General features: G+C 29.1%; 1 protein-coding gene across 1 annotated transcript; it reads left to right on the top strand.

Annotated features, from left to right (window-relative positions):
• Positions 1-3,452: 3,452 nt before the first annotated feature.
• LOC107454161 (uncharacterized) lies at positions 3,453-10,770 on the top strand. Its single transcript, XM_016071234.3, has 3 exons — positions 3,453-3,845; positions 6,586-6,648; positions 8,927-10,770. The coding sequence occupies exons 1-3, from the start codon at positions 3,834-3,836 to the stop codon at positions 9,422-9,424; spliced, it is 573 nt and encodes a 190-aa protein (XP_015926720.1). The 5' UTR covers positions 3,453-3,833; the 3' UTR covers positions 9,425-10,770.
• Positions 10,771-22,132: the final 11,362 nt, after the last annotated feature.

Raw genomic sequence — 22,132 nt, 5'->3', positions numbered from 1 at the left:
ACTAATAGCATTAAAACAAAGATCCTTTTAAAAATTTAAAACTGTTCACTATTTAATTCCTTATCACAGACTGTTGATTACGGAATTATATTCGCATCATTTTGTCAGAAAAATCATAGAAAATATAAATACCGCGCTTTATATTTCAAATTCTAACTGGGTGGCGGCCTTTTTTTGTGCGCGGTATCGAAGGATGCTGCCTAATTCACCTCCCTCTGACGTGAAAGTCAAATTCCCAGCAGTGGCTGGTCTGGTTGATACGAATTCTCTTGGCTCACAGCGACCACAGTGATTACGAAAAATATCCTTAATTTTTGTCGGTTCATGGGTTAGAATCTCCTTGCCGTCGGGCTAACCACGGGAGAATTCCGTGGTATCTTTCTTCATGAAGCGCAAATGCGTTAGTTCCATAAAAAAAGTCCTCCACGAAGGCTTAATACTTGATCCAGGAGTTCCCTTGTCTTCTGGGTTTTCAAAATTACAATATCACGTAGTGGAACATTCTAAGTCGTTAACTCAGAATTGGGTTCGCTGCTCAACACCGGTCATAAAAAAGAGTTCTACAAAAATATTTTATTGATGATGAAACATATCAATGAAAATATGTTCTCGAACTTCAATACACATTTAATTTCCATGAATATGGGATGCCAGAAGTCCAGCATAGTTGCTGAGATCAGGAGGAAGGGGACAGAATGAGAATATGACAATTTCGTGGGCAAATAATGGCATATTCCCCTCATTGCTTTCTGGTCTTTGAACCCTCCTTAAAAACCGCATGAAATTTGTTCGATTTTTTTTCCATCTTCTTCATAAGTAGCGGAAAAAGATCTTTTACTTGACTAACTCGTCCTAACCTTCTAAGTTAATAAAGCGGATCAAGATGATGTTGAAAGGATGCTATTTTGAGAGAATAGCCGACACGCTTGTGGGGATAATGAAAGCCTAAGATACAACCCGTTGATAAATTACACTTTCGTTGTTTGCTATGCTTTCACCTTTTCCTTAATAAAGAGTTATAAAATTAAGATTTGTCTCGCTTGAAACTGGTGTTAATTTACTCTTTTAATAGATCGCCTTTTATTGCTATTTCGAATACGAAAACTAAAAGCGTTTAACACGCGGGTTGATGCGAAAGCAATTTACGGAGTAGAAACTAGAACTTTTTAAAATAGTAAAACATTTAGTAACCCTTTATAAGGCCGTGGCAAGTGAACTTACCACTAATTTCGTATTTTTAAATGTCGATGGGATGCCATTTGCCATATATATATATATATNATATATTAAAATTAATTTTTATAACATTAAAATTTTAATAGATATATTGAAAATTAATTTTATTTTAGTATTTTTTCATCTTCATAGTTTAGGCAAATGAAATGTAATTTTGAATTTGTGTATGATGTACTTCTAAATTAGGCTTCACGTTGTTTACAATTTGCCTTTGTGGAAAAAATTATATATTTTGATTCTATGATTAAAAACTATGCATGTTAACTGAAGCTTATCGACTCTTTTAGAGAGCCCCCAAGCGATTTTGTGCCCAGGGCCCCGAGATTACTATGCCGGGTCCTGTTTGTAGTTCTAAACACAAAATGAATAGATTCACTTTTTTATAGGCAGAGAAGTTCACTTTTATGGCCAATTGTCGCGAGTGGTAGAATTTTGAAAATCCCTTCTACATTCACATGAAAAAAAGCTCTTCTATTTATAAATCAATCTCTATCCAAGAAATATTTTAACATATCATTACTAGATAAAAAATAGCCTTAGACCTTGAGGAATATGCCTCTAAAAATTTTTTTTAAATGAGCTTCTGAATCAAATGAATTTAGTTTGAGATCAACTGGGTATTAAAGTTCTAATTTTAAAAATATTTAATTTTTGAAAAAATATTAATTCTAAAATATTTCAGGGTGTCGCAAAGCTCACACAAGTAATTTCAAGGAAAACACAAATATTTTTTATAATTATTTTTTATTTATTTAATATAGGTTTATGTACCTAATAGCATATTGGGTAAATGGCCAGTGTGGTTTAGCACTTATATTTTGACTTATATATAAATCCAGTGCACTATTTTGTCAAAAATTTCAAATGATCTGTTATGCAAAAATGTGACTGAATTTCATTGACCAGAGTCTTGAATTTTCCTCTACAAAGCGGTGGTGTTTATGGGCAATAGACTTTGAAAACTTAAAAAAAAAAAAAAAGAAGAAAAGGTCTTATGAGATTAATCTAAATTTTAATTACCAAATGCAGACATCTACTAGTAATTTGCAGAAAATAAATTGTACTGAGAAAAGAAACTTTTGTACAAACTTGCACAGGGGGTTAAATTTTTAAAAATGAAAAGTGTTTAAAAAATGAGAAAAAACAAGCGAAACCTGTAAGCCTAAGATTCGGTTCATGTGTTCTAGTCATAACATAATGTAATTCTATGCCATTACCAAATTGCGCATGGAATGTTGGCTAGTACCTAATTTTCAAATTATATACATGTTTACCTTGAAGAACCTAAAAAAATTTATCCCCTCCGCAGAGGATCAAAATTGTGATAACATGTCTTCGAATCATCTTCAGGGATGTTTCTTAGACCATCGCCAATAGTCCATTGTGCAGCTCTAATGCGACGTAAATAAACTACAATAACCTAATTTTTTTTTAATTTAACTTAAATTTTGAAAAAAGGAAAATTTAAGTTTGATATAAAAAATTCTTTTAATAACTTAGGAAAAAATATGAGTATACTAAATAGTGGATTCATTCACCTATAGTGGATATCAATAGTGAATATCTTAGCCATGACTTTAATTTTCTGGAACCATGATAAATGTTTGTTTTGTTTTATTTATTTTTTACTCATTGAAATTTGTTCATTATTTACTTTGTTTTATTTTTCTTTATGAAATTTATATCTTGGATCTTCGATTTTCCTTAGATCATGGCATTTTTATGCATTTTGAGAAAGGAAACAGATTTTCAATTTAAGGCAACTTGTATGTTTTAAAGCAACTTTCATGAATACAAAATTACGGGACATTCCATATGCAAAATCATAGCCTTCCGTCAAATCTTTGATCATAATCATTGATCGACACAATTTTATTTCTCTCCAATATATGGAGTTATCATGAATAATTTGAATAATTGTGTTTTTATTATGAGGAAACTTAGAAATGGTTATACCAAAATAGTGTCACAAATCGCTTTTTAACTGACGCAGTGATAAATTACTATTTTCAACTCAATTTATATTACACTGAATTACAGAAAAACCCAAAAAAAACTTCCTTGGCGAAAGTTAAAAAGATAGGTTACGATATGAAACTCTTGGCTATTTTACTGTCCCGTTTGCTGAAATAAAAAAGTACGATATTGAATGGATTTTAATGATAGCATAATAACGCAATAGTATCATTATTTTTGAGTAGTTTACTTTTATTTCCCCGCGGCTTTTATTAGAAAGGGAAAGGTATTTACACACTCTCTGACATTATAAGTCTAAACGTACTACCTGTTGAGAACTAATACTACTTTCTCTTAAATGCAACCATGTGTAAAACTACGCATAGCAATGAACTTCTCAGTCATATTTCATCTGTTTCCAAAATGTAGTCGTTTCCTTAAATTCACAGTGACAACAACCACTTCATATTTTAATCCTTTCCACTGCCAAGGGCGTCACTATCAGTCAACTAAACGTGTGTGGCCATTGGAGCAGGAAGAATGTCTATTTAAAGACTAAATACATCTAACGAATCGTTTTCATTTTCAGTTTTGAATTTTCATCTCTCGTTTGAAATCGTCTGCCTTTGCTCTGTGGAATAATGGAACTTCAAGTAAGTTTACCAATTTACACGTACCTAAAACGCCATTAAATACATTTGAGGTTTAACCTGTCATCTCGGTGTTTTTATTTATTTATTTGTTTACGAATTTTTTTTCAAACGACGAAATTTTTTTTTTATAAATGATTTAATTTGTGGCAATATCTGAGGTTTACTTATACTTGTCATTCTATTCCGTTTTTTTTTTTATTAAAACTACAGAAATTTATTTCATAAATATGTGTACCTTCATTCTTTTTACAATAAATAATTCTGTTGAAAAAATTACTAGCAAATTTGGAAATATACTGTTTTATTTTATTTATTATATTTTGATTGCTTTGATATTAAGTAATAGCTAAAGAAGAAATAGTTTTAAAGATATTTTTCATTGATTATTGTACTAATTATATTTTGTAGCTTAAAAAGTACAAAGTGCAGTAAAAGTCTGTTATAACGATAGTTTATGGTAAAATTGCTATTATAGCGATTCCGTCATTTAAAGCAAATATATACATATATTTAACGTTAAAATAGCAATAAAAAGACTTAAGTGTAATAGTGGGCAATAGCTATTGATGTTATTGATAATATTGTTTTAAATAGAAGAGGAATAAAAGGCACGGTAGTAAAAAAAAGTCACATTTAATTGGGATTTCTAAAAATAATCTTTTCATGTTCCTTTCTTAAAAGAATTTTTCTATTAAGAAAAGAAAGGTACATTGGCCGATTCATTCATGTTCACTTTAAAAACACAGAGGTTCAAGATTGTTAGAAGAAAATAATGTGACATGATGTTCGATTTGCACTTTTCTGTAATGATACCATCAATAAAAATAACGTGTTAATAAGCAAGTTCATACCAGAATATCTAAAAGGATAAGGTATACTTCGTGCTACATAGACTAAAGTGAAAAACAACGTGAATAAAGCACAAATCTAGCACAGTAATGGGCATACCAGAGTTTCGGTTCTAGAAACAAGAACCTACCCTAGTGTCTATGTTTTGGTGTTTAAGCTCTGACAAAGGTTCTTGTTCTCAATCTAAATTTGTTTTGACACTGAGGTATGTTTTGGTGACACTGAGGAAGGTTCTTGTCTAGAGAACTGAAACTATAGTTTGTCCTTTACTGTACTTGATTTCTGTTTTACTCACGTTGTTTTTCTTTTTAACAAACAAATATTTTTTTTCTAGCTCGTTGGTTTTAATGAATAAAGGACTGAAAGTATATGAAATTTTAAGAAGTATAAAGTTTAGCTTATCGCAGTTTTATGCAAATAATTAAAAAAAAAAAAAACAAATAGCGCAATTTTAAATAAAATGAATGCCTGAAAAATGAAGCATGTATTTCATATGAGATCAATTAAATGGATTATGTATTAAACATGGTGAATATTAAATGGAATTATTTGGTAAATCAACACAATTTTTAATTCAGTTTATGCAAATTTATTACAACATGAATCCTAATTCTATGAATTCCAAAGGTTTTTAAATCAAATGACTATAGATATACTTTAAATACACAAGAAATTGTATTATATAATTTTTTATTTCTAACACTCATTTAGTAGTTAAAAAGTAGTATTTTTAAAAAAAAATGTTGTGCTATGATAACAAAAATCTTCTTTAATAGTTTTATTAGAACAAATATTTATAAGAAAAAATTGAGTCGAACGCAGGAGCACGAATTCCTATAAAATGATAGACTCTTTGGAAAAAATATGAAATCAAACTAGACACGAAAAACTAAAATTATTTTGATGCAAAAAACAACTTAAAAACTTTTATAAAGTGTTTACAATTAATTACTTATCAAGGTTTTATTACATTCGATTTTATTTTTGATATTGTAGTTGCTGTAAGTTTTATGAACGTATAAATAAATAATCAGCTGTTTAAAATCATTTGCGATAACTTGGACACACAAATGGGGTTCTGACCTAAAAAGTTTTTTTAATATTTTTTAATTGATTTGAATATATTTTCTGCTTATATTTTAAAGCGTATTTGTTAAATAGTGTGTAGATTGTATGGGGTTTTTTATGCTACAAATTAACAATTTATCATTTGAAATTAACTGATTGCAGATGGATGTGGTTTTAATAATTTAGATATATCAACTTAATTTTAAAGCTCTCTTTTAATCAACTTAACTTTTTAAAAAAAATATTTTATCAATCGGGATACATTATCCTATTACTTATTTTGTGAAATGAATATTACATAACATCTTATCATCTTGCATTTATCTTCATCTATTTCATTTTTATTAATTAATTAAAATTCTATTATTTTTACCAAAGTAAAAAAAAAGTTTCTTTCAAAGTAAAAGTTATTTTTTTTTTTTCAAAATAAATTTGCTTTCGTCAGATTATTTTTATAAAATCCTTTTACAAAAATAACTTTAAGCTACGAAACTTTTATTATTACATGACTAAACGACATCTATATANAAAAAAGTTTCTTTCAAAGTAAAAGTTATTTATTTTTTTTTTTCAAAATAAATTTGCTTTCGTCAGATTATTTTTATAAAATCCTTTTACAAAAATAACTTTAAGCTACGAAACTTTTATTATTACATGACTAAACGAAATCTATAAAACTGGTGAATTCAATAAAATTTCGCTGATTTACGTTAAAAAACACTAAATAATAGATAATATTACAATAAATGGCTTAAATTAAAGAAAATTTCAGAAATCTTCACTGTGTTATAAAATTAAGTATCATATTTTTTTTTCTTTTTAGTTGCTGTTCATTTTATTTTCAGCCGTGATTCCTGAGATTTCTTCGTTAACAGCTGAAGATTTAGTAAGTTGTTAGTTTTATTACCTTCATAGTTTGTTGAATTACGTACTCGTTTAACTATCTACTTATATTTTTTAAAAATGTTTTTTTGTTAGCATGTTGGTTTCCGAAATTCATTTACGAATTTTTATTTATAAAAAGAAAAATAAATAAATAAATAAAATAAAAAACCTAACCTTTTAACCCAAAATGAAATTATGAATTTTAGAGGATTTCAGCACCCTTGCTTTTGTCTTCTATCTTATTTGGATTATACCTTACCCAGAGAAAGTTTAGTATACCTTAGAATATTTTACTCCGAGTAGCATTTTACCTTGAAAGGTGACTCTGGAACTTTTAATAGACTATTTTACTTATTTTTACTTTCTTTTACTTGTGGCGTAACTACCACTATAAATATTAAATACCAATTCACTAGTGTATATTAACTTGATTCTATCAAGAGGTGCATTCTGATAGATGAGGGTTGACGTAGTCGATAAATAAATTCCAATAATGGTGACCTGAGGACATGATATGAACTTGCCATCATTGATGGCTGGTCCGCATTAAATAGTTGATTTGCTTAAAAAAATACTGCCCCCCCCCCCAAAAAAAAGGAGAAGTAAATAAAGTTTCCGGGTCAATAAACAATATTGAAAATAAATAAATAAATAATGAGCGAAATGCTATAAACAGAAAATGAAGAAAAGAAAAAATAAAATGAGCAAAAGGAAATAAAAAAAGAAGAAGAAGAAAAACAGCATGAATCAACTAGTGGAAACTGTTCATCGAATTCAATCACAGATAAAATTCTGGAAGGGGAGTAATGTGGCTTAACTATACCATTATAAATATTAAATACCAATTCACTATTCTATAAGACATGTTGACTTGATTCTATCAAGAGGTACCTTTTGATAGATGAAGGTTGACGCAGTCGATAAATAAATCCAATACACTCTTTAAGATATTTTAAGATCCGTTGAACATTTTTTATACTTTTTTTTTTTTTTACTTTTTAAAATTTTTATTCTTTTATACTCTGAGTTGACTCTTTGATTGTTCGCTGTTCCGAGGGTTTCCCTTCGTTGGAATTACTTCTGTAACCTTGAGGTCATTGATGACCTATTTTGTGATGGCCAAACATTTTTTGATGTCTTGAACTTTAACTTTGGTTTAAACTGTACACCCCTTTTCGGATTGGTTTGGTTGATCTTAAACTCACTAATCTCATTAAGAATGTAGATCTATGTCTTTTTTTTTTCCACATGGGCACATTTTGCATTCATAAGATTACTTTTTATTTTTACTTTTCTCTATCGATTCACCAACTTCAAAGGTACTGAGACTGTCCCTAGTTAGATTTTAAAGGTCAATTATCTGAATACGGTAAAAGCAAGCTATCTTGCTTTTCTCAGAGATTACTGTGTTTTATGTCTGATTTTGTAATTTAAGTTATAGTCAGCATTAAGATACTTTAGTTGTATCTATGGAACCATATAGTGCATCTCAGTACGTAATACGATCATTTGGACTCTAGTTTTTCACAGTGCAATATTTTTATTTTGGGCACTATGAATATTAGTTTTACTTTTTTCTATCTTACCCCATAGCCGTGGTGGCTCAGGGGATAGAGAGCTCTCCTTCCAACGAGGTGACCCGGGTTTGATGTTAGTCATGCTTAGTCGATACGAATTCCGCACCCGGTTCGCACCGACAACAGTGCTGTCATAAAAATATCCTTAGTTGCAGATGGATCATGGGTTAGAGTCCCCTTGCCATCAGGCTGTCCATGGGAGATTTTCGTGGTTTTCCTCTTCATATAACGCAAATGCAGGTTAGTGCCATGAAAAAGTCCTCCACGAAGACAACTTTATCCCAATGCTTGATCTAGACGTTCCCTTGTCTTCTGGATTGGGTTCACAATTACAAAGGTACGGTGTTCAACGACGGGTATATATATTAAAAAAAAAGCTACGGAGTTGAACATTGGTAGTCGTAAACTCGAAATTGGGTCGTCTGTTCAACGACGGTTATAATTTCTTACCTCACGAACAAACATACTAGTTTTTCTAAAAAAATTTTTTTAAAAATTGCACGAGTTTCAGTTATTGTAAAAAAGTTTTCAATAAAGCTTAAGGTAGCTTAGAAACACCTTTGAAAGAATTCAATTATTTTCTGTACTTTTATAGTTATTTATATTTTCGATATGCCAGTACAATTATTATTAAAAAAAAAGCTCAAAGTAAAGTAAAAGGCATTTTGTTTTTAAAAAAATTATATCTTTAAATTTCTTTAGATCCCCAAACCTTATACATTTGGTTATGAAGTTCATGACAAAGACGGCGATCAATGGAGATCGGAAATTAGCGATGGATTGGGAAAAGTCCACGGTTCATATGGCTACATCGATAATTATGGCCAACACCGTGAGGTCAAGTACATAGCCGACGAACTAGGGTTTCGGGCAGCCATCAAAACCAACGAGCCAGGAATGGATATGCCCAATCCCGCTGATGTTCTGATGATTGCTGATCCCCCATCCGACTACGATGCTTCCATCTATGGAGTTGAGAACATCATACCCGATGGAAGAACACCTTCTGGTCGAGTACCTGTCAGATCATTCCCCTATGGACGTGTACCATCAGAAAGTAATAATGTAGAGAAATCTGAAAAGCCAAAGAAGTTCTACAAGTACCAAAAATTTGCTGAAGAGTCAACTCCGCCCATCTATGTGGTTAATGGTCATTTACAAAGTCCATGGTTTCCTATGGAAGTAGCCGCCGTTGCTTGAACAGAACCTGTATCATTTATTTACAATTAGATTGCATCTAATTTTTATCAATGTCGTGTAATGAGATATATAACTCAATCTTACAAATCAGCATCCATTTGGGTGTAAATATTACTTTATATTTGCATTCTGTATTTTAAACCCTTTGGAATATTTTAGAGAATAATACATGGAATTAAGATTGTATCGTTGCCACGAAAGAGCTGATTGATAAGGTGGCGAATTCGTGATTTTGGAGACTCGTTGATCAAAGTATGAAAATAGAATTAAACAAAAATTAAGAACAAAATTTAATTTAAAAGCTGTAAATCAAAATGGGAAAGCGCTAAAAAGCAGCTGCAACCAAAATTGTGTTACTTAAACGATATAAATAAAAATGGGAGAATTTAAATGCAAGCAAAACGAAATCTAAAAATGCGCATGTTAGCCAAAACGGCATCAGCATGTTGGCAAGGCGGTGTGTCCCCTGATGAAGTGCTGTTTTTGCTAACATGTTTATCTTTAGATTTCGTTTTGCTTGAATTTAAATTCTCACATTTTTATTTATATTGTATAATTTAATAATTGTCTTTAATCTTGTTTTGAAGTACATAATAGCTGTTGAGAACAGCACGTACAGCAAATTAACAAACATTTCATAAAATTGCATAATTATTTGCTAACAATATTTTCATAAATCAAATTTACTCAAAGAGCTCATGTTTTAAAAACGACTCGGTACAAGAAAGCTTTTTGATCACACATTGCAACTGAGAGTTAGCAAATACTGATTCAATTTAACTTTTTATTTAATCTTTATGCTGGTCCTCACCTAATTATATTCTGCAGCTGATTTCCAAAATGAGTCATCTTTTGGGAACGTTTTCTTGAAAGTGCGCATCGTTTCACATGCAAATTAGATAAAGAATTTTGTACCTACCCCTAGAAGATAAAACATTCTTATACGTGCCAAACTTTAAAAAAGTATTAATAATCTAGATAATTCATTTCAGTTGTTTAAAATAAAGTTTTAAAATAGATATTGATTTAAATTTTTAAAACAGATATTGTACTACTTAGTGATGTCTGACGAATTTAAGGGGGATGGCGAAAATGTAATTATTTTATTTTTCTTGTAAGAATTGGTTAATGAATCGCTGAAAAAGAAAGAATTAACGTTGTTTAAAAGTATTGATAACTTTAGATTTGTTTATTTTTGTGTTCTTGAAAAATTCATTGTAAGGAAATCAGCATAAAATCTTGTAAATACACATATGCATGTAAATATTTCTTTTCATTGTAAATATACATATCATATTCATTTATTGTGTTGTTTCATTTAGACAATAAAATGTTATGAAATTTCAGTTTGGAAATTTGAATTTTTAAAGAATTATTACATTGACTTACCTATAAACTATCCAAAATTATTAATCTTACATTAAGTAAACAGAAAAATTTTCTGGCTTTAAAATAAATAACTTTTAAATAATGTTGAAGATTTGAAAAATTATTGAGGAGCCATGTGCTCTCTTCTCGACGCTACGCCTATGTTTAGCTGAAAGAGGAAAAAGAAAGAAAAAAATTTCTGCTCTTCTATAACGCTCAAAGCTTCTGTTCTCTAACATTATACTCACAACTTGATTGTTTCTGAAAAGAAAAGTCAATTAATATTATGGCGTTATAACAATTACACACATAGAGAGCTTTTTTTTTCTCTTTTCGAAAAAGAGTGTTAGTTTTACCATTAAAAGTACACATAAAATTTAAAAAAAACATCCGCGCAATAGCCTGTTTTGGGCCAAATTGGTCATGGAGGTTAAGATTCCACATAATTGTGGTAATGTGGTCATCACCGCGCCCAAGCCGCCTTTGCTCCACAGTCATATGTCAAATATCAGCCATCACTGTCGTATATCTAATCAAAGCTTCTTTCAAAGTTCCTGTCGCATGTCTATTGTCAGTCACTAAAGCTTCTTTTAAAGTTCCTGTCGTATGTCTAATTTCAGCCCCTACAGCTACTAGTTATATTTCACTAAAGTCTATAGGCATTAACGATTTAGGCTTAGACAATATATAAAATTCAAAATAATATTTTGTGGCTTAACTATCACTACAAATATTAAATAACAAATCACTAGTATATAAGACATGTTAACTTGATTGCATCTTGAGGTACCTTTTGATAGAAGAAGGTTGACATGGACGATAAATAAACCCCTTCATTGGTGACCCGGACGTGAGAAGAGCATGTCAATTTCGATGAATGATCCACTTTAAACAGTTGATTTGCTTAAAAATATACTGCTCATAGAAAAATGAAAAGGAAAAAAAATCCGGTGAAGTAAACTAAGTTTCCCGGTCAATAAAAAACAAACAAGAAAGTGAAGAAAAAAAATATAATGAGCGAAATGCTATAATGAGAGAATTGCTACAAACAAACAAAAAAAAACAAAAAAAAAAAAATGAAGAAAAAAAAATATAATGAGCAAAATTAATATAAATTATTAAGACAGCATGATCAACTAGTGTTATCCATTCGTCGAATTCTATCACAAATAAAATTCTAAAAGGAGAGTAATGTGGCGTAACTACCACTACAAATATTAAATAACAAATCACTAGTATATAAGACATGCTAACTTGATTGCACCAGAGGTACCTTTTAATAGATGAAAGTTGACATAGTCGATAAATTGAATCCCCTCTATTTGACAAATTACGTTTAAGAGTATTGTTTTCCCCCCTTCATTTTTATTCTGCGTGTTATGCTCGTCTAACAAATATTATTCCTGACCAGTATGGCAACTATCTATAGACAAAAACGCAAAGAATTTTTTTTTCTTAAATTGATATATTTATGATTTTTAGTAAAAAAAGAAATCGGTTTCGGACGGGTTGCCCTGTGGATATGACTGGCTGCGCCGCCTTCGACGGCTCTGCTGCTTTGGAGCCAACATTGATAACCACAAAACTAAAAGTTACCTATCCCGAAATAGAGAAAAAAAATCGTCAAAATCAGCTTAACAATGATAAAAATTACAGTTTTTCCAATTTCGGAAGTTTGAAAATTTTCAAACCACGAAGTGTTAAAAAATAAAGCGAGGTTAAGCACGCTTTTTTGTTATTTGTAGTTTTCTTTCACATTATTATGGTCTGTGCTATAAATGTTTATTTCGTGTAATTTATATATATTTTTCCAATTTTAATATTTTACTTACACAATGCGAGCGGAATTTTTGCAAAAATATTAAAATTACAATAATTAAATTATCAAGAATTAAGACAGCAAAAAAAAAAAATAAGACAATCTAAAAACTTGAGTTATTTGAAACGTAACATTGAAATTTGCTATTTCAAATACCATTACAAAAAGTAATGCAATATGGTAATACTTTTAAGCATTTTAACCAAATAAATAAATAGTTTTTATTTATTACAATAGATGGCAGCAGCAATCTTTGAAGCATTCTTGGAAGAGCAAACAGGGAAGAAAAATTAATTAGTAAAACTCTTATATCTATCTTTTTTTTTTCTTTCCTTTTATGATTTATTTCAGATTGAATAAATATACTACTAAAAATATTTCGAATCAATTTTAAAAATTTGGTTAAAAATGTTAAAAAAGGTGTATCTTTACGTTTTTTTCCCCCCTGCAACTTTTTTCCTATTTCAATTCTTCAAACGTAGTGTAAAACGCGAGCCCAAGTTTCAGCAACTAGCATTATACTTTTGAAAGTTGCTCGAATTTTTGATCCAGAACAAATGATGCTTAAATCAAAAATATTCCAAGAATGAGTAATTTATGAATAAAACTGATTATGTTGCATACTAAACATATGTTGAAGGTTGTTTTTATCTCAGACTAAATCAAATTCTGGAACTCAAAGGTATTCTGAGAGAGATTCAATTTACTTTAATCATTAGTTTTAATTCAAAATATTCATTTCAAAGAAAATTGAATAATGTATATTGAAAATCTTTATTTTGATTGAAATAAAGATTTCACAAGAAAAGGTCATTTTTAACTATCTCTTTATATTATAAAATCGTAAGTACAGAAGATGTTTCGGGTGCTCATCTGTGTGTATATGTTACATCTTGTTTTGCTGCGGAAAAACTAAAAGCTTCAAAAATCACAAAGGTGTGTAAAAAACTGTACAAGGAGTACAATGGACTAAAAAAAAAATTCAACATTCGATGATTAATTCTGGAATTATTAAAACTTTACTGTTAAACTTGAAGTAAGAAAAAAGAATGTATTGGCCAAACTTGTCCGTTGAAATGCAACTAAAGATAAAAAATTTTAGTCCATTTTCATTCTTTAGAAAAAAAAACGATTAAAAAAATAGTACAGAAATTAGAAGTAAATTATTAAAAGTTTTAAAATATGTAAATTTAACAACAATGCATTATTCAATTATTAATACCTAATTTTAAGGTTCAAAGTTTGGCAAATTGTAAACTAAATCTGATAAAAAGAAAAATGCACCAAATGAAATGGCCTAAAATTATTCTGTTCTTTCAATCTTTAAAGCTTTGTATATACATATATATACTTTACTTTTTCAATACCTCTGGTGGTACTGAGTTGTTCAGGTCAAAGTTACTATGTGTGCATGAATGAATGAATGTATGAATGGGTTCACCCTTTTAAATGGGTTGTGACGTGTATCTGTGGCTGAAGTCGTATTCTTAGCTATAGATGGCGTCTCTGAAAAAGAAGAAACGCACCCTCTGCCTTAATAAAATTCAGTAATAAATAAGCAGAAACACGACGCGTGTAGCCTGCTGGTTATTGATAATAAGAAAAATAAATTAAATAAAAATTTCTCAAATTTTTTTTTTCTTTCTTTCAAGCTTTGCATAAACAATATGTAATGTAGTATGTATGTATATATATATATATTCAAAGCAGCACAATATTTAGTAGTGTTAGTAAAATATTTTACTTTAAGAATAAAAAAATCACTTCGTTATCTCATTTACTTACACATATTTTTTCTTCGAATTTTACTTCCTTTTTTGGCAAAGGTTAAATAAGAAGGGAAAACTTCATTTACAAATATATAAAAAAGCCATCCTGCGTTTTTACGGGAAATGCAAAATACTTCGATTGGAATAGAGAAGAAAATTGACGTCAAAAGTAAGACAAAATTGTAAATATTTAATATCTAGACTTTAAGTTTTGACTACCTTCTTGAGAAATTGGGGTAAATAAAGTTCCGAGAAGCATAGTTAATTAAGCATCACATATCCTTTCTTTGTTTCTTTCGTTTTTTCCCCTTTATATTTACTCTCATAAACCTATTATCTTCTGAAGAAATCTTCCGAAGAAATTTCCGCAGTTTATATAAACAAATATAAATGTTTACGTACGCAAATACCATTAACTTGAAAACTTAAAAACAAGGACTTAAAAGATTTCCTGAAATAATATGATAAATAAAATTTTTAGTACAAATATAAGAGTTTCAACACAAAACAGATTTGAAAAAAAGAAGGGAATTTTCCAACCATGAAACCCTACTTTCTATCCCCAGTTAACCACATGTCATACCTTATGGATACAAAAGGTGAAGGGAAAAAAATCTCTGCACCTGACGATGCTGAGAAAATAATGGGTTGTAAGGAAAAAAAGAAGTTCTCTGGTCATCATTTAGTGCCAGTAATTGACCATTACACAACCATTGAATCATCCCCTCCATTTGTCTGAAACGCTAAGTTAATTTAATAACTGATGATACCAGCAGGCTGCACGCGTCGTTCTTAGCGACGCGTTAAGCGAGCACGCATGCGAGTCAAAACATTAACTGAAGTGAAACAAAAATAAAACATGGGCGCGAGTTGGGAGTTGGAAAAGAGTACCGTTTCTTTTATTTTAAACAGGATTTTTGTGATTTATATATATTTAACTTACAAATTCTTAGAAATAGATTCGTGGTATTAGAAAGCTCTATAGTTTATAGTTCAGTGGAGCAATATGTAAATAAAGAATGAAACAGCCAATAAGAAAATTCAAAATAAAAATGGCATACTGTGGAAGGATGTCAACATATTTTGATATTCTTTTTCTTTCTTTCTATTGTAAAAAGCCTGTTATGTAGCATTTTTCAAATAAATTCTTTAATTTCTTCTTTCTAGCTTTTAATGTCAGAATTCCTTTAGTATTTGTTATGCAACCATAATGAATACTATCCCGTAGCCAGCCGTGCAAGTACATGTGGTTAAAATAAAAGATTACGTAAAAATTTCACTTCACAAAAGGAAATAATATACATTTTATTTCAATTTTAATCAATCCCAAGAAAGGAGAAAATATCAAATTTATATTGCTTATATATACACTAAATTATAATTCTTAAAAAGAAAACATGAGTTGAGAAGTTTAAATAGAGAATGATTAGTTCTATATCTGCGAAGATCATCTTACACCATTACGTTATTTTCTTTCTTTTATTTTAATATACTCACACTCTTTGCTTTGATTATTTTTTAACTTTTGTTTTAACTTTCGATTAACCGACTTAACTCCTCAAAATTCTCTTTCTCATTTCTAGCAATCCTTTCTTTTTTGCTATGCTACAAAAACCCATCCCTTAAAAGTCAAAAATCAATCACCTTAAGTTAAGAGTAGAAATCCAACCAAAAAACTAAAATATTTTTCATCAATCTTGAATTAAAATGGGGAACTCTAATGCTCTACCAACACATTTAGACCTATCTAGTCATAGGTTATCATATACCTCTTAATTGGGACTCAGTCGGTAAAAATGGAACAAAGAAAGGGGTCAGTAAAATATTCTCCCATGTACACCAAAAACAGGATAGGACCGGAAATTTATTAATATTAATTCTCTCTCTTAAGTGTAAAGAAAGCAAACAAATAAACAATTGAAATAAAATAATAATCTAATTAAATAAGTTAAATTAGCATATAAATTAGGTTACAATACACTTAAAAACATCGTAACTGTAACATTTTAGCAAACTTTTGAGTTTTTGGAATAATTTTTCAGTGAAGTTGCAGACTAACATAAGAAATAAAAATATTTCAGAAAACGCTCCTAAATCCGGAAAATGAGGTTTGTAATTAATTTATTATGGATCGAATAACTATAAAGTTCAGCAATATGACTAAGCTTAAATAAAACAATTGTAGAAACGTAATCAAATAAATAAAGTAAAAATAATGGAGGCAAAATACTTATTCCTTTTGGTGAGCCGCATAAAATCACCATATTATTATTGACACTTATGCTTTATTAATATTTACAATATTTATTAATTGAAAAAAAAAGCTATGTAGTTAAGAGCAAAGTTAAAGGAGAAAAGGTTATTAGAAAATCTTCGGAAAACCGTAGAAAATCGCCATTCATGGATGAGGTTTAGTTATTGTGTACTACTGACGGCAATATGCACTATTGGTAATATGGCAATTGGTGCAGTTGATAAGAATTCTACAACTGGTTCTGTAGATTCAGAAAATATTTTCTTCAGTTATAAAGATAGTGTATAAATATTTTAATGAATTAGAAATTAAAGGAACTTTGTTCCACCACTACTTCTAAATATTTTAACAGCAAATTAAAAGTCAGGTAGAGAAATAGTCATGCTCCAAAATTCTTATCAAGTTCTAATCAGAATTCAGTTTTTTCAAAGAAAGATTAGGTTTTAGTTGGCTGTCATTGACAAATGTATTTCTCACAAATTTCAAATTTTGAAGGTTTATGTAACCAGTACCAAATATACTAATATAGGTACTGAATATTATTTTGATATATTTGGTGATTATTAATACAGCACCTATGCTAAGCAGGTTTTATAACCAATACTTAGGAAATAAGTGTTTTACGGTCCCTCAAAGGCATATGTGCTGAAAAAAATTACGTGTTAGTGGTAAATTCTGACTATTGTTGGCTGCGAGCAATAGAGTCATGCCAAGTCTTATTTGAATTTTATTTTATTGGGATGAACTGCAAAAAATGAGTTTTGCTTACTTCAATAACGTAAGCCACCAAAAAGTGCGACATATAATATCAAATAAAAAAAATGAAATTATTTTAGCTACATTAATTGAAAAACTTAGTGGAAGAACCATGTAAGTGACATTTTCAGAACGAAAAAAAAGCTGTATCCTAACTATTTTATTACCAATTTATTAGAAGGCAAGACAAATAAATCTTTGCTTAATTTTATTTATCACTGCCTAATTTCAAATAGAAATCATGTAAGCATACTAAAAACTGATGTGGATTAGTTATGTTAAAATTAAAGTGAAGGCAAAAACAGTTCTGTTTCATTAAACACATCCATATTGATGCAACCACTTTTCGTTATTTTCTCTGATTTATTAATTGCCCTAGAAATTTTCCTTACCTGGTCCTTCCATCAAGTTTTTTAACTGTGTTGTTATATGCTTTTCAGTTTTGAGTTTGATTTTTTAGTATTTCTCAGAAATGATTTACTTATTCTTTACTTATTTTTTATTCGCCCCGCGCGAAGAACGGGTAAGCTAGTAAATATATAAAAATGTATACGTGGATAAGTGGTTTTTATCTCAAGTACTAAAGTATAATAATAAAATTAGCAAATTTTAACACACATGAAATGATATTTAATTGTTAATTTTATTAAAATCCATACCGAAGAGCTTCGGTAAAAATTACCGGGTTTTTTGGCGTTCTCATAGAGCCAGAAACACATAAATTTTATCATATCCTGGTAATTTTGACCACACTTTTCTTCTCAATATGCTTATAAAAGAATGGAAAAATACAACATTTCAATTTCACATAATTTTCGCTTAAATTTTTAAACCTCTGTTTTTAGTTATGTGAAATTTGAAAACCATCTTTGATATATTCCTTATTTAAAATGTAAAAATAAAATTCATCTACATCCTAACTTTTAAAAAAAGTACTATCGCAACATTAAAAAGTAATTTTACTTTTATTAAACACATTTATAAAATCCGTCAAGCCATTTAGGCTTTTTTTTTCGCAATATGATTTATGTCAATTTTAACACTCTATAACTTCAAATCATTTGCACAAAAATATTATTTTTTAAACTTTAAACATTTTTTTTAACAAATGTTTCAAAATATGATTTTCAAAACTAAATAATATTTTTTTGATAAGTGATATAAGAAGCAGAAACATCATTTTCAGAAAAGATAATTTTTAGATGTCATGTCACTTATATGTTTTTGGCTAAAACATGTTATAACTTTAAATCATTTACACATTCTGCAATCCTTTCACTGGCTTCAAATCATTTGCACATTACATAATTCTTTTACTGATTTCTAATCATTTGCACACTGTATAACCCTTTCACCAATTTTTATGACTTTTACATAAACATTATAATTTTTTTTAATAGTTTTAAACATTATATTGTGCTTTTAGCAAATACTTAAAACTTAATTTGTTAAACTAAGCCTTTCTTAAAAGTGATTAACGAAATAATAGTCAATAATTCATGGAAGGCATTGCATAATGTTATCCTTGTATAATGTCGGAACAACAGCACTGAAACATATTTCGTAATTCTATTTGCAACAGTAGGCCTACATATTTCTTGTTATTGCTTAACAAGCTGTTAATATGAACAAGGCATTAAGAATTGAACACAACTGCTGCTCTCAAAAAATCAATTCATTAAAAACATGGAAAAAATCCAAGTAAATTTAATTATGAAAGCATTCATCAATGTATCGAACAGTTGTTTTAATAACCAGTTGAGTCACGATTGCGAGCAAAAAAAATCCTAAAATTACACTTTTAGTCCAAACAGGTGCGGAGCGCGACGTATGGATTAGAAAAAATTATTCTTGCAGCTCATAAATTCATTGAAGTTGGAGAAGAAAGGAGGGAAACAAAACTGATTTAGTCAGTCATCCCGTTTGTTCCCTCGTTCATTTGCTGTTTTCATTTTGTAACTATTCATCGGGCAATTTAGGACTCTAAATGGAGGAGTCAGATGCCTACTTTCATTCACCATGCTTCATCGCTCTCTCTGATTGAGGACATATGGGGATTAAATATAGTCTTCTCCCCCATAGGGTCTTGAGGAACATGAATTGATTTTGTTATATGTATTTCTTTTTCGTTCTCGCATAATAATATTTAAGTTTCAAAATCAAAATCTTGTGTCGAATATTATAATCATATTGAATATAAAGTGCAAACGATATTTATTATTATAAAGTGCAAACGATATTTATTACTATAAAGTGCAAACGATATTTATTATTATATTTATTATAAAGTGCTAACGATATTAGGCTGTTGTTTCCTAATATTAGACAAACTTTAAATGCAAACTTTCAACTTTAATTATTCAAATTTAGCATTCAGTATCATTGCGTATAGATTGCAAGCGAGATTTAATAAAAAGTTACTTTATGTTGGATGAACTATATATTCATATTTTTTTATAAAATTAATTCTAAATTGGCACACAGTTTATAAACAAATTGCATACAAATTGCAAACGATGTTTAAAGTATTTCCTAATGTTAGGCAAGCTAGACAATCATTTTTTCTTCAAAAGTAGGTAATTCAAAATTAACATTTAGTTTATACTCACATTGTATAGAAATTGCAAACGATTTTTAAAGTTTTCCAAAAGTTAGAGATATACATTTTTATAAAAATTATTTTACATTAGCATTCGGTTTATTATCACATTGAATACAGATTGTTATCGATGTTTATTAAAATATTTCTTAATGCTTAGAAAAACTAAACATTCATCTTTTCTCTTAGAATTGTTCAAGATTAGCTTTGAGTTTATAATTATATTGCAAACGATGTTTAACATGCTTTCTAATGTTAGACGATCCCCTTTTATAAATATTATTCGAAAATACTACTCAGTTTATCGATTGCGAACGATGTGCGACGACTTATTCTATGAAAATCATTCAAAATTAGCACTCAGTTTATAATCACATTGCACACAGACAGACTGCAAACAATGGCAAAAAATATTAAAATGTTTCCTACACAAACTATATCTGCACCTTTTCTGTTAAAATGGGTGAGTTTCCTGACTTAGAATTTTCAGAGTATGCTATGTCTAAACTATTCTAACAATGTCATTTGAAAACAAGTAAAAAAAGCAGCAAAAATATTTAAATGGTTCTAATATTAAGAGAAGAGTGGGAACTTCTCATTTTTCTCCTTTTGTTACAAGCAAATGATTTGGTATTAAATTAAAATATTTTGAAAGCAAACTTATCATTATAAAACAAATTGTTTTCTAACGCTACATTGACTGTAATTTTTACAATAACTTTCTGATTAAAATAGGTTGGTGCATTTTAAGCAAGCCAGATTCAGTAAGAAGATTCTTTAAGTATTTAACTTTACAGGTAAATTTTTATGTTTACTTTTTCTGGAAAAAAGATCATGCGAAAATTCGTTTCCACTTTAAAATTTTATAGTTCAATACACATTGCAGAAGATGATTATTAAGTCGGTTGTTTCCTAAATGTAGTGTTGTGGGTTAATTCTATATTTGCGTTTTCTGTAAAAATCATGTAAAATTAGCTTTCGGTTTATAATCACATTGATCAAAAATTTCAAATTATATTTATTATGGAAGTGATTATTTTCTAATGTTGAGGTATAGATTAGAAATGTCAATCTTTTTATTTATTTTTTAATTTTTCAAATTTTTTTATTTTATTGTAAAAACTGTCGTTGAACAGCCGACCCAATTTTTGGGTTTACGGCTACTAATGGATTGGGCTCAAAATTACAATAAATATTACTGTAAAAATTACAGTATAATATTTTACAGAAAAAATGGATTTTATGAATGATGCACTCACAGTGCATCCTCCGGAATTTTTTACAGTGCACTTGTTATTCTTTCTAACAATAGTCTCTAAACTGTTCTACTTTTATTTTAAACTACAGAATACCACAGTTTATTTACATTTGCAGACTAGTTATTAACTTGATTCAAGAAAAATCGTATAAATGTATTTTAAAAATATTTCAGTTTACTGTTTAGCTAAGATAAAATATTCTATAAAAGGCAGATTTTGTGGTAAGCTATAAATTTTTAATGTTTAATATTTAACGTATTAAGGTGAGGTAAGGTGAGCCACATTAATGTCTAGCAATAAGATGAGGTAACAATACAGTTCAAAACATATTTTTGCCTTTATTTTTTTGCTTGAAAATGGTGTCCTCTTTGAGACGCTGTAACTAAATATGATTTTTACTTTTCAACTTTACTTTCATTAAAGCATATACATAAGTAAGCATGCATTATATTATAACGTTAAAAAACTTCCTACATTTAATATTATTTAGTACGACACTTGTTGTGCCATGCCTTATTAGACATGTTATTTTATATTTAGGGTAAAACTTGTTGCTTGTGATACATATACAAGATTAACTTAAATCTGAAACATGGCAGTTTTTTTTTTTTGGTCGATTTTATAAAGCTTATTGCGCAAATATGTAATAAATCACCTGCTCACAACATTGTGCAAATTATAACAAATTGGAAACTTCTTCATAGTTTGTAATTTAGTTTGGGTTACCTCTTTAGATCTCAGAGCCATAGGCGTAGCATCGGAGGTGCCTCTCTCCTTAATATTTTGTCAAAATGCAAATTTTTCCACAGTTAAAAAAACCGTTAAAATTAAAAAAAAATTTTTTTTTTTTAATAACTGAACAAAAATTAAGATTATTACATCCA

This window comes from Parasteatoda tepidariorum, chromosome 1 (assembly GCF_043381705.1).
Source record: "Parasteatoda tepidariorum isolate YZ-2023 chromosome 1, CAS_Ptep_4.0, whole genome shotgun sequence".
Lineage (NCBI taxonomy): Eukaryota > Metazoa > Arthropoda > Arachnida > Araneae > Theridiidae > Parasteatoda > Parasteatoda tepidariorum.
This window is presented reverse-complemented; position numbering and strand designations above follow the sequence as displayed.

Coding starts and splice junctions, on each gene's coding strand:
- LOC107454161 (XM_016071234.3), top strand. Junction 6,649..8,926: donor CGTTAACAGCTGAAGATTTA/GTAAGTTGTTAG, acceptor AAATTTCTTTAG/ATCCCCAAACCTTATACATT.